At 59.8% G+C, this 16,120-nt stretch overlaps 1 protein-coding gene across 1 annotated transcript in view; it reads right to left on the reverse strand.

The window, feature by feature from the left end:
* Positions 1-30: 30 nt before the first annotated feature.
* The window catches only part of COL9A3 (collagen type IX alpha 3 chain), a 24,582-nt gene continuing 8,492 nt past the window's right edge, over positions 31-16,120 (reverse strand). The window contains exons 11-32 of the mRNA XM_032142008.2: positions 15,886-15,942; positions 15,374-15,427; positions 14,616-14,669; positions 14,229-14,282; positions 13,666-13,719; positions 13,251-13,304; positions 12,570-12,623; positions 11,718-11,771; positions 11,559-11,612; positions 11,036-11,080; positions 10,854-10,907; positions 10,716-10,769; positions 10,123-10,176; positions 9,948-10,019; positions 8,214-8,249; positions 7,327-7,371; positions 4,411-4,443; positions 4,032-4,178; positions 3,844-3,898; positions 3,109-3,291; positions 1,932-2,009; positions 31-460 (exon numbers count right to left, since the gene is read on the reverse strand). Of these exons, the coding sequence (XP_031997899.1) occupies positions 270-460; positions 1,932-2,009; positions 3,109-3,291; positions 3,844-3,898; positions 4,032-4,178; positions 4,411-4,443; positions 7,327-7,371; positions 8,214-8,249; positions 9,948-10,019; positions 10,123-10,176; positions 10,716-10,769; positions 10,854-10,907; positions 11,036-11,080; positions 11,559-11,612; positions 11,718-11,771; positions 12,570-12,623; positions 13,251-13,304; positions 13,666-13,719; positions 14,229-14,282; positions 14,616-14,669; positions 15,374-15,427; positions 15,886-15,942 (1,536 nt within the window). The 3' untranslated portion in view covers positions 31-269. The remainder of the gene's footprint in view (positions 461-1,931; positions 2,010-3,108; positions 3,292-3,843; positions 3,899-4,031; positions 4,179-4,410; positions 4,444-7,326; positions 7,372-8,213; positions 8,250-9,947; positions 10,020-10,122; positions 10,177-10,715; positions 10,770-10,853; positions 10,908-11,035; positions 11,081-11,558; positions 11,613-11,717; positions 11,772-12,569; positions 12,624-13,250; positions 13,305-13,665; positions 13,720-14,228; positions 14,283-14,615; positions 14,670-15,373; positions 15,428-15,885; positions 15,943-16,120) is intronic.

The following is a 16,120-nucleotide window of genomic DNA, read 5'->3' on the forward strand; positions in this document are numbered from 1 at the left end:
GTACATAACCTTTTACATATACACCCTACCTTCTCTCAAATGCTGGGCTTACAGGTTTATTAGCTAGGGCCTTTTGAGGTATGCTGTCAGGCGACAGCCCGATGAGGGTGCTCGCTGGCAGGGCCCCCGTGTCCAGTCGGCGGCCGAGGGGCAGCCAGGGGCACTCGCTCTCCTGGACGTCACCAGCCTGCCACACCGCCCGCTCCTTCATGACCGCCCCACCGCACTTCAGGCGTCCTTGTCACTTGCTTACTTCCTCATGTTGAATTTTATGAGCTTCTAGAGCCTGATTTTTCCCCGACCCCTCTTAACACGGCTCCTTGGCAGGCTGAGGTGTCGCAGATCCCCGGCGTCCCCTGGGCCCCAATGGCACCTGGAAGCCCAGGATCTCCGGGAGGCCCAGGCTCACCAGGAGCACCGTCCTGGCCGTCCTTGCTGGTGCCGGGCACGCCTTGGGGTCCTTGGGACAGAGCAGAAGGGTGAGTTCAGCTGCAGCCCGGACTGAAAGCAGGGGGACTTGACGTCCAGCTGCAGGCAAGCCCTGCTCTTCCATCAGCTCACTCTTCACTTGGGGGGAGGCCATGGGGGGCGGGGAGGCCGAGGGAACAGGGCACACAAAGGCTGTCTGCGGGGCTGGCGGTCGGGAGTGCCCGGAGAAGGCCAGGCGTGGCCAGCCCCAGGCAGGGGTGCAGAGCCGTCCTGAGAACACTTGCACTCTGACTTACGTGGGTTTGGTGGGGGCTGTGTAAGGAGTGGATTTATAGCGGGCAGGGGGCCCGGGGTGGGGGGCTGTGGGGTGGCTTTGGTGAGTGATGACGCTGGGACCATGGGGGAAGGCCTGGGTGTGAGGGAAGAGGGAGTCAGCCGCCCAAGTGGGGGGTGTCAGAGCCCTTCACTGAGATGAGGTGACAAAGTCCAGAATGGTGTGGGCATGGCGCAGCCAGGAGGCTGCTGTCCACCAGCAAGCACAACACAGACACTGTTCAGAGCTACACAGGTGGAGAGATGTGGCTGGGGCCTGGGACCCCTGTGTGTTTGCACACCAGGTAGAGGCAGAGCTAGGTCAGCAAAGGAGAGTCCAGGAGCATGGGGCACCCAGAGAGCAGTGTGCGTGCACGGAAGGGAGGAGGGAAGAGGGCTCCAGGGCACCCAGGGAGAGGTGGGGTGGGTGGAGGGGAGGAGAGAGGAGTCTAAGGCCTCCTGGTTTTGAGAAGGCACCAGGCTTAGGCAGGGGCGGGCAGGGGATGGCCTTTGCCAAGGATCCTGGCGCTGCCTCCCTCCGTGACAAAGCATTTATTTTTGACATTAGAAATGGAAATATTCAATGTATGCACAGGTCAATTAAGAGAAAATTCTGTTAGAATTTAACTCAAATAGATACTGAGTAGCTTAAACAGAATCTAACCAAATTGACTTAGCTAAAATAGATCCAGGAGGATCTGCTTACTGATTAAACTTTTTTTTTGAGATGGAGTCTCGCTCTCTCGCCAGGCTGGAAGGCAGTGGCACCATCTCAGCTCGCTGCAACCTGCAACCGCCTCCTGGGTTCAAGCGATTCTCCTGTCTCAGCCTCCCAAGTATCTGGGATTACAGGCGCCCGCCACCACGCCCGGCTCATTTTTGTATTTTTAATACAGATGCGGTTTCACTGTGTTGGCCAGGCTGGTCTCAAACTCCTGACCTCAGGTTATCCGTCTGCCTCAGCCTCCCAAAGTGCTGGGATTACAGGTATGAGCCACTGCACCCAGCCCTGATTAAACTTTTATGTATTAAAGTGGTTATTGAGACAATTCCTAATCTTGTCTCTAAGACTGCTTTGCCAAGAGAAGAGGAAAAGAGACCCATTCATAACCCAAGCACGCCCCACATAAAGCTACAAGATGGTGGAAGAGATGTCACCCAGTGAAGCCTTGCTGGCTGTGGACTCGTACCTTGGGGCCCCTGGTCTCCTTCAGGCCCGTCCAGCCCTGCTCCTGCCGCGCCTTTGTCTCCTCTGTCACCTTGGTTTCCTGTCATGAGGTGTGGACACAGACACATGGTTAGAGTATCTGTTGCAGCCACACCACAGCGGTGTCTGATCGACCTTTGTAACAAACAGGGTGCCACCTTTTTACCGAAGTGGAACCATTTAGAAAAGTACAGATGTCACATGCATAGGGCTTGACAGGGTCCGACAAGAGGGACCCACCTGTACACAGTCTTGCGCCGCAGGATGGCTGCAGGTGGACGACGCACCGCATAGGCGACAGTGGTCCCGTAAGATTATCATACCCGATTTTTACCATACCTTTCCCGTGTTTGGATGTGTTTAACACAGATACCCACCACCGTGTTAGAACCGCCCACAAGACCCAGCACAGTAACAGGCTGTGCAGGTCTGCAGCCACAAGCCCCAGGCCCTGGCACACGGCTCAGGGGTGCAGGAGGCGGGGCTTGCACAAGTGAACTCAGATGTCCCCAGTGAAACCGCCCAGTGGCACAGCTGTCAGAGCCTATGCCTGCTGCTGAGCCGTGCACGGCTGAACCACCTCCCTGACCTCCAGCAGCCAATTTGAATGGGATTTTAGTTTTGTTCAAAATATTTATGCCTATCAAGCAGTTGAGTATTAATATTTTGTAATCATATTTTAAATGATTTTCGACTCATGGGTCATCTAAGGGCATTTTCACATCCCTCTAATTGCATCGTTCAAATCTTACATCTGTGTTTTGCCCGGCTAATTTTGTATTTTTAGTAGAGACGGGTTTTCACCATGTTGGCCAGGCTGGTCTTGAACTCCCGACCTCGTGATCTGCCCACCTCGGCCTCCCAAAGTGCTGGGATTATAGGTGTGAGCCACCGTGCCCGGCCTTCGTCACATTTTTAATCAACTCCTCCCTGCCAAATATTGTTCTGATGGTATTTGAGAAAAACATCACATTTTAAAAATGTTCCAGTTCCCACAGGATTACTAAGGAGTTAACTGCGCTAGGCCCCAAAACATGAGAGGCCCCCACCTTCCAGGAGTTACCACTGAGGGCGCGTGGCAGGCACCAGAAGCAGCCCCTACTAACAAGTCAGTCTGAGGGATTTTTACAGCAGGGTGACGGTGTCATGGGGTTACTCACCTCTGGGCCCGGGGTCTCCCAGCTCCCCAGTGGGACCGCGGTATCCGGGGAGTCCTCGAGCGCCAGGGTGGCCAATGGAGCCTGGGGGTCCTGGGGGCCCAGGAGGGCCAGCTGGACCGGGCCGGCCAATGGACCCGGGTGCCAAAGGCTTCCTTAGGTGCGCGGCTAACTGTGCAATTTGTTCTTTGGGAAAACAAGGGTGCAGGTGTTTACTTGAGAGAGGATCGTCAAAAGTATTGTTACGTAAAGCATAAAATATCTACACAGTGCTGCCTTCCGGAAGGAAGTTTTCCTTCTGATTGATGGAAAATGGTTTAACTGCTTTGGGGTGATGAACGCCGGAGCTAGAAAGGACCCCCAACCCCTTGGAGCCTGAGAAGCCTGAGAGTGGGAAGGTGAAGGAAGTGCCCTTGGGGGTGTTTGGGGACCTGCCCTGCCAGCCACAGGGACACACTCCGCTGTTCTTGTACCCGTCGCATTCGGCAGGCTTTAGGGCATCTGCTGCATGCCGGGAATCTGGTTGAATCCGAGGCCGGAGAGTGGGCCATCCTCTAGTGCAGAGGACAGGCAGACGCCAAGGCGGACGTGGACCCCCAAGGGCTAACAGGCGGGGTGAGTGCTAGCGGCTCACTTTGGCTGGAAAGTGGTCGCGTGAAGGCTGTCTGTGTAGCCCCAGGCACAGGAACCCCAGGCGGGGATGGGCCCTGCTGCAGCAGGTGCGGGTGGCTGACTTACCGCTGATCATCTCCCCACACAGCTCCCTGATGCGCTGCTCGCTGGCCTCCTTCCCCTGGAATTCACCCCACACATTTGTCAGCATGGGGGTGGCAGCCTCTGTAAGGCATTCCCACCATCACCCTGCAAAGTAACTTGTTCAGGAAAAAACACGATCTCAACCCCGTGAAAGCTGAACAGCGACGTACCGGAACTCCCGGCTTCCCCGTGATGCCAGGAACACCCTGGACGCCCTGCAGGCCCAGAGGACCGGGGGGCCCGGGGACACCCTGAACACCGCTGGTGCCATTGGGACCTTGGGTGCCTTTGGGGCCCAGCTCCCCTCGACTGCCAGACTGCAGAGAAACAGAGGAAGATAGGTCGGGGCGAGCCCAGGAGCCCAGAGCCACCCCGAAGTGCTTTCCCGGCCGGCACAGAGCCGTCTTGCCCAGCCTTGACCAGAGCAAGTTTTTTTTACAATCTCAGATCTGGGCAGTGCCCTGCAGGGCTGCCTGGTTGCCCAGCGGTGGGCAGGAAGCCAGCAGGCGCCCACGGATGGTGTCATCGGAACAGTCGCCGGGCACTCACCTCTCCTTTGGGTCCGACCGGGCCGCTGGGACCCTGTGAAGAGAAAAGTTGTGTGTTTTAACTAAGTGTGTATTGTTGGGTGGGTGGGAAGTAGCCAGTTGAGGATAAAATAAATCAAATCGTCCACACAGCTGCTATGAGACTACATCCAAATATTGACAGTGGTTCCTTCCTTCTGTTCTTCTATTTACATTTTTTTATATTTCTGTGATTGCACTGATTGATTGAAGCCTTTTAAAAACTTACTTTCCCTGGAAGAGTGACTTTGGTAGCTGCGCGGTGCTGTCTCTTACACACACTTACTTCGTTTCCATTCCTTTTTCTTACTAACATGCCTAATGCTAGGCTGAACCTCTCTGCCCTAAAACCCTAGAACTCCCTCCAGCTGGGTCCTCAGGAATGACTGGCCCCAGGTGCGTCAACACAGTCAGCCAGGCTAATGTCTCCTCCAAAACACATGCTGCAATTGAACGGCCACTGCGATGCTGTTAAGAGGTGGGGCCCTTAAGAGGTGATTAGGTTTGAGAGCTCGGCTCTCAACTAACACCGTTGTCTCCGCAGTGGGTTCCTCATGAAAAGGATGGGTTGGGCCCCTTCCTTCTCTCTGGCACCTCCTCTTGGCCCTTATGCCTTCCACCATGGAATGACGCAGTGGGGAGGCCCTCGATGGATGCGCCCCTCGGTCTTGGGCTTCCCAGCCTCCAGAACTAGGGGCCACATGGATCTCTTTTCCTTGTAAATTACCCAAGCTGTGGTGTTCTGTTACAGCTGCAGAAAACAAACTGACACAGCCTAACCGCGCAGCAGAGGGACCGACCGGGCCCGGACACCATGCTCTGCTGAGGCCAGGAGGGTAGGGGGTCACCTCACACAGCCCGACCGTGCGGATGGCTGAGAGCAAAGCCTTAGGTTCTCCACCTGCCAGGGGCTCTGCCCCTCCACCCCACCAGCAACAGTGGCCAGGCAGGGCAGCTTCTGGGATTCCCAGGGTCCATTGGTCAGGGTTGTCTGAGAATTCACTAAATGGGCCGGGTGTGGTGGCTCACGCCTGTAATCCCAGCATTTTGGGAGGCCGAGGCGGTCAGATCACAAGGTCAGGAGTTTGAGACCAGCCCGGCCAACATGGTGAAATCCCATCTCTACTAAATATAAAAATTAGCCGGGTGTGATGGTAGGCACCTGCAGTCCCAGCTACTCAGGAGGCTGAGGCAGGAGAATCACTTGAACCCTGGAGGCAGAGGTTGCAGTGAGCTGAGATCCCACCACTGCACTCCAGCCTGGGGACAGAGCAACACTCTGTCTCAAAAAATAAAAATAAAAAAAGAATTCACTAAATGAAACACATACAACTGAGGTCTTTTGGCCAGAGGCATAAAAAGTTTACATTGGGCTGCTGGGGTCTGCCAGACTGGGGTCCCTGGGGCTAGGCTGTTTCTATTTCACCCAGACACAAAGGAAAGACTTAATCATAGATGAAAAAGCCCAGCCTCAGGACAGCCAGAAAGGCTGTCCTTCCCTCGGACTCACGACTGCTCCGTTTGTTACCTCCAGAAGGAGAAATGTGTCTATCAAGGGACTCAAACGAGAACCTAATTTCATGCTTCACCTGAGTTTCAGGCCTGTGGAAGTGGAGTTTTCTTCAGTTAAAAACCAGCTGTGGGCCTGGCACAGCGGCTCACACCTGTAATTCCAGCACTTTGGGCGGCTGAGGCAGGCAGATCACCTGAGGTCAGGAGTTTGAGACCAGCCTGGCCAACATGGTGAAACCCGGTCTTTACTAAAAATACAAAAATTAGGCCAGGGGCGGTGGCTCATGCCTGTAACCCCAGCACTTTGGGAGGCTGAGGTGGGCAAATTGCCTGAGGTCCGGGAATTCAAGACCAGCCTGGCCAACATGGTAAAACCCTGTCTCTACTAAAAATACAAACATTAGCTGGGCGTGGTGGCGGGCGCCTGTAATCCCAGCTATTCAGGAAGCTGAGGCAGGAGAATCGCTTGAACCCGGGAGGTTGCAGTGAGCCGAGATGGCATCACTGCACTCCAGCCTGGGCGAAAGAGCGAGACTCATTCCGTCTCAAAAACAAACAAACAAAACCCCAAAAAACACAAAAAATTAGTCGGCTGTGGGAGGGCCTATAATCCTGGCTACTCGGGAGGCTGAGGCAGGAAAATCGCTTGAACCCAGGAGGCAGAGGCTGCAGTGAGCTGAGATCGCGCCACTGTGCTCAAGCCTGGGCAACAGAGCAAAACTTCATTTAAAAAAAAAAACCCCGGCCGGGCGCGGTGGCTCACGCCTGTAATCCCAGCACTTTGAGAGACCGAGGCGGGTGGATCACGAGGTCAGGAGATCGAGACCATCCTGGCTAACACGGTGAAACCCCGTCTCTACTAAAAATACAAAAAAATTAGCCGGGCATGGTGGCGGGCGCCTGTAGTCCCAGATACTCGGGAAGCTGAGGCAGGAGAATGGCGTGAACCCAGGAGGCAGAGCTTGCAGTGAGCTGAGATCGCGCCACTGCACTTCAGCCTGGGCGACTGAGTGTGACTCGTCTCAAAACAAAAAACAAAAAACCTCCAAAAACTAAAAACAAAAAAACAAAACAAAAACGTAGCTGTGACTCCTTCATGCAGGTGCCACTCCACGGGGCAGAGCGCGGGAGCCCACACGTCTGAGCCCCGGGTCAGGTCAGACTCCAGAGCCGCTGAGTTTTCCTGCCAGGCCCTGCCCACTTGCGAAGGGACAGCCAGTGGCCAAGGCCTCTGCCCGACCCTGCTCCATCCCCACGCTGCCCAGCAGAGCCGCGGATCTTCCACCGGGAGCTGCAGATTTTGACCCTGTCCCCAGGACTGTTCCCCAGCCACAGTGGTGACCTCGCTCCCAGCTGTTGGTAACAGTGAGGTTACCTAATTACTCACCAGTTCTCCTTTATCGCCAGGAAGACCGTCGGAACCTGCAATACCCTGAAAACGATACACCCCAAAGTTAAAAGAGCTGTTCATGCATGAGTAGGGACTTCATGCCTTAAACTCCCTGCTCTCAAGCCTCGGTGGCTGTAATGTTCATCTTGCGGTCGAGGCCAAGAGCCCAGGCCCCAGAGCTGCCTTTTAACCCGCTCCAAACGCAGCCCAGGACCCTGCCTCGGGAGACCTGCAGGCGGGGGCGGGGCCAAAAAATGGAAGACATTTGTTTGCATAATGAGGCTTTTCTGCCAAGCAGAACCTGGGGTGGGGGTTCGATTGCTGCAGGCCCTCCAGCCTTATGGAAAGGCCTTGTGCTTAGAAGTGAGAGCAGGCACTGCAGGAGGGCAGGGCAGCCACGACCATGGCCCCACCCACCCTGACACTTTTCCAAAGAGAAAAGTGCTTCGAAGAGCAGAAATGCATTTCGAATCTGCCTGCAAAACACACACACAAAGCCTAGCCCCTGCCCTCTGTCAGTTCTCCAGCAAGGACAGCAGGAAACACCTCTGTCCCTTTGAGAGTTCCCATTGGTGCCTCCTGGACTAGAAGCAGCTTCTGTTGCACCCAGAACCATGCAGGGACAATCTGGCGAGCTGTTTGCACCCAGGAAGGCAGCGGGGGATGCCGGGGCATGCCTGGGGGCTGGGTGCCCGGAGCTGCCGACGCTGTGCTAAGCAGGAGTGGCAGGGGCCAGAAAGGGCGACCGACGGGCACAGCAAGAGGAGAAAGGAGGCTCAGCGTCCCGAAAACACAGCCAGGGCCAAAGCCAGGGCAGGCGGAGCCTGGGAGAAGCTGTGCAGCTTTGCCTTCATTCCTTTTGCCCCGGCCTGTGCCCAGCTCACCTGGTCTCCCTTAGGGCCTACGGCACCTCCCGGACCCTGGACGTGGAGAGAAGGCTCTGGATTAGAGAATGGCAGGAATCCCTAAAGTGAGACTGCCCTGGGCCCAGGAATGGTAAACACCTCCCCACATCCCCATCTGTGCTGCACAAAGGGCTTCTGTGAACACCGGCTCCCAGACACAGGCCCAAAGGCCAAGCTCACGTTCACAGCCTCTGGGCCCGACAGCTCTGTCCAGCCTCCCCTTGTGGGTAGCGAAGTCCCATTAGGTTTGGCATTGTAACACCCGTGAATTCGTGCGGGTATTTTTGCACAATCGCAGGATAATTCCATCACAGTGGAGTCAAAGATGCAAAAGCTCATCTCATCACCTTCCCCTGGGATTGTGAAATTAGGACATGTCTGGGAGTTGCTATGAATCCCTTTAAAAACCGTCCATTTGCTCACATGGCCACGTAAGTGAGAACTTGCCAAAGGGGCAGAAAAGCGGGAGGCTTTCCCGTGAGTTTAAAGTGAAAGGGAAATTCAGCCACCAGGCCCCACCCACACCTGGGACAGGCACAGTGCCCACAGGGTGGGTGCCAGCCCTGCCATCTCTCAGAGGCCCTGAGGTTGCTGGCATGGCCCCCACCTCTGGAATGTCCTGCCTGGAGGCTAACAAACAGCCCACTATCCCCCATGGGTTGGTGGTGTCCACAGCCCCGGCCATCACCCTGGAATGACCATCACCCTGGAATGACGGGGCATCTGCAGCCGTGTCCTGGAGGCTTATCGGGATTGACGTCTAAAAAGGGGTCTGTCTACCCAGCAGAGGCGGCCACAGCAGGCACACGAGGTCCCCAAGGACCTGGTGGAGTGTGGCTGGGGCCCAGACCAGACCCACAGCTCCTCCCGGTGAGCTGGGGCCCTGGGTAGGCCGTGCCCCCCTTCTGCCTGGACCCCCAAGGAGCTAACGCTGCAGCTGCTGCAAGACCAACAGGAAAAAGTCCTGATGAGGTAGAAGCTGTGACTGTTACAGTCACTTGGGACGTGGTGTTCAAACCTATTTTATAGCAACGTGATCCTCTGTCAACGGCGCCTCCGCAGACACCCGCTAGGCGGCAGCAGGCGTGGCTCTCGAGCCTCAGCCTCCACGCCAGTCTTGAGGAATGAGCACTGACTGTGTGCAGGTCCCGCCAGGCGTCTACGCGGGGCAGGAGGCAGAGAGGCCCAGGCTCCCGCAGCCCCCCGCCCACAAGGGACACCTCGTGGAAGGTCAGAGGGGCCAAAGGCGCCACAGTCGGGGCCCTGATGCCACTGCCTCCCCCACGAAGGGAGACACTGCCCATGGCCAGATTTCCCACCAGGAGCTGCGAGGGCCTCTGTCTTCGTCCCAGGGGACTGTGGTGGGGGGTGGGAGACTGTGGTGGGGGTGGGGGACTGTAGTGGGGGGAAGACTGTGGTAGGGGGTGGGGGATTGTAGTGGGGGTGGGAGACCGTGGTAAGGGGTGGGGGACTGTGGTGGGGGGTGGGGGACTATGGTGGGGGGTGGGGAACTGTGGTGGGGGGTGGAGGACTGAAAGAAATGGGGGTTGGGGGACTGTGCTGGGGGGTGGAGCACTATGGTGGGGGGTGGGGGACTGTAGTGGGGGTGGGGGACAGTGGTGGGGGGTGGAGCAGTGTGGTGGGGGGTGGGGGACTGTGGTAGGGGGTGGGGATGGGGGTGCAGGGGAGCTTCTTGCTGAGAGGGCCACTTACCCGGTCGCCCACGTCACCTCGGAGGCCCTGGGGGCCTGGAAGGCCGGGGTCTCCCATGCTGCCCTTCCGGCCCTGGGGAAGGAGGTCCTGGCTCGTCAGTGCCCATACCCTGTCGTGTCTGGCCCATCTGGCTGTGCCACCCCCCATGCCAGGCTCTTGCCCCAACCTCACCCACCTGGAAGCCTCGGATGCCAGGGGCTCCAGGAGGGCCTTGTGGGCCGAGGGCCCCCTGGAAGACAAAGGTGAGGTGTGAGCAGATGTCTCAGGGTTCGAGGAGTCCCCAAGAGGTCCCAGGGAGCCTGGCTTGGCCTCCCCCAAGACCTGGGTGGACACAGGAGCTGGTTCTAAGCCGGCTGGGTTGCTGGGGACAGAGGCAGGGCTACCTCCCAAGGCAGTTTAGGGGGTCTCAGAACTCAGGCATGCCCTGGACCCAATTTGTCAGGCCAGACTCGGGGCCAGGCACCCATGCCCCCATGGCTCCCCCGACCAGGGCCCTGTGGCTGGTGCTGTCATTATCTCAGTCTATGGGGCACAAGGCTGGGCTCAGCATAGAAGGCTTGAAAACAGGGCAGCTCCGGCCTGGCCCCGACCGTCTCCCAGAGGGTGAGGGACAAGAAGGCGGGACCCCACACCTCCTGGCATCCTCGGCTTTTGTGGGCCTGGCCCATCGAGGCAACCAAATGCCACCCTGGCCTGCTCAGAAACTGGGGCCACGTGCCGATGGTTCAGTGCTAACCCCCGACCCCAAGCCACATCCCTTGCACTCACCGCTGAGCCCCGGTGGCCAGCCTCACCGCGCTCCCCAGGCATGCCAGCATCTCCCTACAGGAAAAGGAAGGAGGGTGTCAGGACAGGGTCTGCACACAGGCTGGATGGGGTGGGGTCTGGGGCGCCACAGATACTCACAGGGACGCCTGGCTCTCCCGAGGGGCCAGCCTCACCCAGCTCCCCAGCTCTGCCCTGCAGAGGAATGAGAGCTGTGAGTGCCTGCCTACACCTGCATTGGGACCAGGTCACTGGCCTCCCGGCCCCTCGCCTCCCAGCCCCTCACCTCCCCTCCCAGAAAGAAAGCGGCTGCGGCCACATACCCGTTCTCCCTTCTCGCCTTTGGACCCCGCTCGTCCGGGGAGGCCCTGCCAGGAGAGAGCTTGAGGTCAGGGCTGCCAGTCACATTGCACACAGGCAGCAGCACACAGGGGCGTGCACACAGGCAGGGTGCAGGGGCCAGAGTGAGTGCACCCAAAGGCAGGGCCGACTTCTCCCAGCCTTGTGGACCTGAGGTGCGGCTTTGACAGCTTCCCTGGCCTTGGACGCAGGAGCCCCTACTCAGGACCCATGGGGGTGATAACCGCACGGCATCCTGGGATGGCCATCAACACGTTCACACATGTCCCATGTACATACGAATAAGCACACACATGCAAACACACAGGCAACTGTCCACAGCACCCACTGGGCACCAGGGGTTGTGCCAGGCCCTGATGGACACAGGCCCCAGAACCCCTCCCAGGGAGTCAGCCCTACAGCGACCAACCCACCCAACCCAACGTGGGCCACTGAGCAGGCAGAAGCTGTGGCGCCCCAGGCTGGCCCCACCCACCGAGTACTCACCGGCAGCCCGTTGGGGCCCTTCTCTCCCGGAGCACCATTGCGACCAGCCTCTCCCTGTGAGGACAGAGATTGGGGTGCGGAAGGGGAGGCTGAGGCCTCGGGAGGCTGAACTCCCCTCCAGCCCCCTCCCTCCCGTCACACCCTGAGCCCCATGCCAACCTTCTGGCCATCGAGTCCCGGCACGCCATTCTGGCCGTCCTTGCCCGGCATGCCCTGGGGACAAGGGATGTGTAAGGCGCATTGGGCAGGCGGCTCCCCTCCCTCCCTCTACAGTCCCGCCCTAGGGGCAGCCTCCTTCCCCATCAACCTAAAACTGTGTCTGCCCCCAAACCCTGGCAGTTGTCTGGTTTCATGACCCAGGTGGCCATATGGCAACCAGTGCTGCCTCGGTGACCACACAGGCGAGGGGCGCGGGTGGGTGGCAGAGACGGTGCTGCTGCTGCGCTGACGCCCGAGGCCTCGTCCACCAGGCACGTCATGGTGCCCTAAGGAAGTTCGGTTCTGGCCCATTTTACGGTGGGGAAACTGAGGCTTGGGAGCCAGGACTTAGGCCAGGCCTGCCTCGTCCACCCTGGACTGGTTTTGGAATCAGGACACAGCCAACTGCTGGGTGTCCCAAGACAGGGCACTGCTCCGGGGCAGAGGCAACACGAGGGGCTGGAAGGGAGCCCAGGTCTGGGCTGAGGGTGGGCACCCAGCAGGAAGGAAGGGGCCTGCACTGGTGCCCAGGGCCCCAGGAGTGTCCATCTCTGCCCAGCGGTGCTACCCACCCACCCTTACTTCCCGTGTCCCCCATGCAGGCAAACCCAGCCTGAGGCCCCTATTCCTGCACACTCGTGATGCTTTGGGCAAGAGAGAAATGTGTGCGGCTGCGGGGCTGTTCCACCGTTAACCGGGATTTCAAGATGACCACAGCAGAGGGCACTGAGCTCCAGCCCTTCTGAATGCCGTCTCCGCCTGTACATAGCCAGGGGGAGGAGCATTCGCTGAGGAGCAGCCACCTGCACTCACCGGCTCTCCGCTTGGCCCGGCCACTCCGGGGGTTCCCTTGAGACCAGGTCTGCCCTAGAGGACACACAAGTGACAGAAGCAGTGGCAGTCTCTTCCCAGACGGCCTCACGCATTCCCCGGCCAGCTGCTCGGGGACACCAAGGAGCTGTGGGGGGCAGCAGCAGGGGCCACCCCCGACCACCACCCTGGGGCCTGTGGGTACGTGGGGAAAACTGTGTTTGGATCCACGGATGCTGCAGCGCGGCACGGTGGCTCCCTGCGCTCCAGCTGCCAGGGCTCGGTCGAGGGAGGTGTGGGGCTGACCAATCTGGGGACGGTCACTTCAGTTCCACTCCTGGAACGCTTCACTGTCTCCGGACTCTCCTTACGTTCACTTGCTCAACCCGAGAGCCGTTTCCCCGGGGGCAGGATCCAAGCCCTGGAGCCTGGTCCCTCCACCCGGCCCGTTGGCCGCTCTGCAGGGGGCCACAGAGCTCCCAGGTGGCTCTGGGAGAACGGCTGGGGCCAGGGAGAGAGCTGGGGCCCTCCAGGGCCAGGCTCACCCCCACGCACCCCCAGGCCCACCCAGGGCAGCCCCTCGCAGTCTCACGCCCAAGTGTGTCCCCCTCCCCAGCATGAGTCAGGAGGGAAATTGGGTTCTTCCACATAAGGACCCAGGGAACCAAGTTCCCTCTCACTTACGAGGTCACCCTTGGGGCCGCGGAACCCTTCTGGGCCCCTCTCGCCTCGGTCACCCTGGAAATGATGAGGTGGGGCAGGGACAGAGTTAACACCATGGAGATGGTCGGAGAGTGGGACGGGGGCCCCTCCAGGCCTGGGCCCTCCAGGAGTGGTCAGAGATGGCCGGAGGTGCCAGAGGGACGATGGTGACCCCTCATTCCACATCCAGAACCAGAAAGGAGGCGAATGTCCCAAAAAGAATGGATTCCATTGGTAAGCACCCCCGTACCCATGCCACAAGCCCTCCCAGGGTGTCCAGGGAACAGCTCAGCCACAGAAGAGGGGCCCCAGTAGGGCTGGGGGCGTCTGAGAGGAGCAGAGAGAAAGGGGAGAGAGGCCACGAGGCATGGCGCCCACCATCCACTGACACACGTACCGCTTTCCCAGGTGCTCCTGGGATCCCAGGCGGCCCTCGGAACCCGATGGGACCCTGCAGAGGAAAGAGGGGATCCAGAGTCCTCTTGTCTGAGGCCGGGCTGGCATACCCCCAGTGCTCCCTCAGGGGCGGCCCAGACACAAGCAGCCCTTCCTCTAGGGCTCCCCAGCAAGCTCCCCCAAGATGCCACCTAGTAGTCTCCAAATCCCTGCTTCCCCTCCTGCTCTGGCCTAAGCCACAATAGCCCTCACAGCAGCCTGGGACCGTGTGTGTGGGTGTCAGCGAGCAGAGTTCATCAGCCCTCGCCCAGGCACACATGTGAACAGCTCTCACAGCAGCCTGGGACCACGTGCGGGCATCAGTGAGTGCCGACTGTCGGCTCTCGCCCAGGCACATGTGAGAACAAGGGCCCAGAACAAAGCCTGCGCCACAGCAGCGATGGCCAGAGCCAGGGTGCCGGCTGCTTCAGAGTGTCACTCACGGGGCCCATCTGAAGTCTGGAGGTGCGGACAACCAGGCCCCCAGCCACCTGGCCGGCCCCGGCTAGGGGCTGCAGGACTTACCCGGTCCCCAGGGGGCCCGAGTGGCCCCGGCAGTCCTCGTAATCCCCGGGGGCCCTGCAGGAGAGAGGCACAGATGCAGAGGCTGGGGCTGCACCTCCACCCCGGAGAGCACCCAGGGTCTCGGCCCTCAGGGTACCCCTGGGAGCCCTGGTGTCTTCCATGAGCCCTCAGCCTCAGCTCAGGTCCCCCAAAGGGAGGGGGCACTAGCCTTGAGATCAGCAGCCTTGGCAGAGGTGGGACCCCCAGCCAGCTTGTGCTCCTGTGCCTGAGTATTGGCCAAACACCCCCCAGCTGGAGCTAGCCCCCTCGAGGGTAGATACCTGCAGGGCTTGATCACTCCGTGGGCTGAGTTCCCATCCCACCATCCTTACCCCTTCCTAGCCTCACCTGCAGCCCCACGCTGCCCGGGAGGCCGGCGGGCCCAGGGGGGCCAGGGTCACCCTGAAACAGAGGGGATAGGGTGGTCAGCGGCCCGGTCTGGCTCTCCTTGCACCTTTCGGTGCCTCCAGTCACCCTACTCAAGCCCAAGCAGCTGGGGGTGTTGCCCCCTTCACAGCTGGGCCTTGGAGGCTCTGTGAAGGGGACACTGTTCACAGTTCCAGAGCAGTCCCGTGAGTCTCGGTAGCCTCGCCCTGCCGGGCTGGGTCCGTGGTCACTGTTCCCACAAGGCCCTTCAGCCCTGTCCAGGCCCCTCCCCGTGGCCAAGCAGGGACCCCTCTGATGCGCACCTGGGGTCTCCTCATCTGATCACTCCAGCCATGCTAAAGGGCATCCCAGACCTGGTCCCCCAGCCTGCAGGTGACCATGGACAGACAGCCTCCATGGACAGCGGCCACAGGTGAGGGGAGGCTACAGGCTAAAGCCAGCCATCCTCACAGATGCCCCTCGCCCCGGCCACGGACACAAACCAGGGAGCTTCCACAGCAAGGCCAGGCAGGAGGGGGTCTGTCCAGGGACCCTGCCTAAATCACCCAGCTCTGACCAGCCAGGCCCTGTCTGGAAGACAGGCACAGTAGGTGCCAGCGCAGGTGCACCCATGAAACAGCCCCTCCCTCCCACCCAAGCCCAGCCCCCAGCCCCTCCCTCCCGCCCGAGCCCAGCCTCCAGTCCCCAGCTCCTCCCCAGCTGCTGCGCGGCAGCTTTACCTTCTCGCCGTCCTTGCCGACTTCTCCCTGCTCGCCTTTGTAGCCAGTGGGTCCCTGCAAGCAAATGTGGGGTCACTGCCCCACCCAGACCCCCCGACACCCCCTCCCTGGCAACACTGAAGTGAGGCCTGCAGGGTCAGTCAGCCCAGGGCCCGCCACATGACAGTGCACAGGACTGCAGGCCTGGGCCCTCATGGGGAAACCAAGGCCTGAGAGGTGCTAGGACCCACATGAGGGCGCTCTGCGTCCAGGAGCGGGCCAGGGCTGGAGCTTGAGGCTAGCTCTCCCCCACAGTCTCTCTCTGATGCCCATTGCCAGTCCCAGTCTGGCCACATCAGTGTGTCACTGGGGTGCTGAAGGCGGGACAAGGAGGCTGGCCTGGCTTTCTTCCTGGGGCAACCCTGGAACCAGGGCCCGGCTTTCTGGACCCGCCACCTCCACAGCCCCATGGGAGCCCGCTGCCTCCCGCCCAGCACAGGGTGGCACTTGGGTCCCAGTCACCCGTGACTCACCTTGAACCCTGGCATTCCAGGGGGCCCTGGGGGACCTGGTGGGCAGATACTTGGGCACTGTCAGAAAACAGAGCAGTCAGACCCCTCCCAGCCAAAGAAAGCAGGACCTCAGACACAGAGGTCAGCACCCGCAGGACCCCAGGAGGCCACTCCGCACGGTGACGGGACCCCAGGAGGCCACTCCGCATGGTGACGGGACCCCAGGAGGCCACTCCGCACGGTGACGGGACCCCAG

The sequence above is a fragment of the Hylobates moloch genome, unplaced genomic scaffold (assembly GCF_009828535.3).
Source record: "Hylobates moloch isolate HMO894 unplaced genomic scaffold, HMol_V3 SCAFFOLD_21, whole genome shotgun sequence".
Classification (NCBI taxonomy): domain Eukaryota; kingdom Metazoa; phylum Chordata; class Mammalia; order Primates; family Hylobatidae; genus Hylobates; species Hylobates moloch.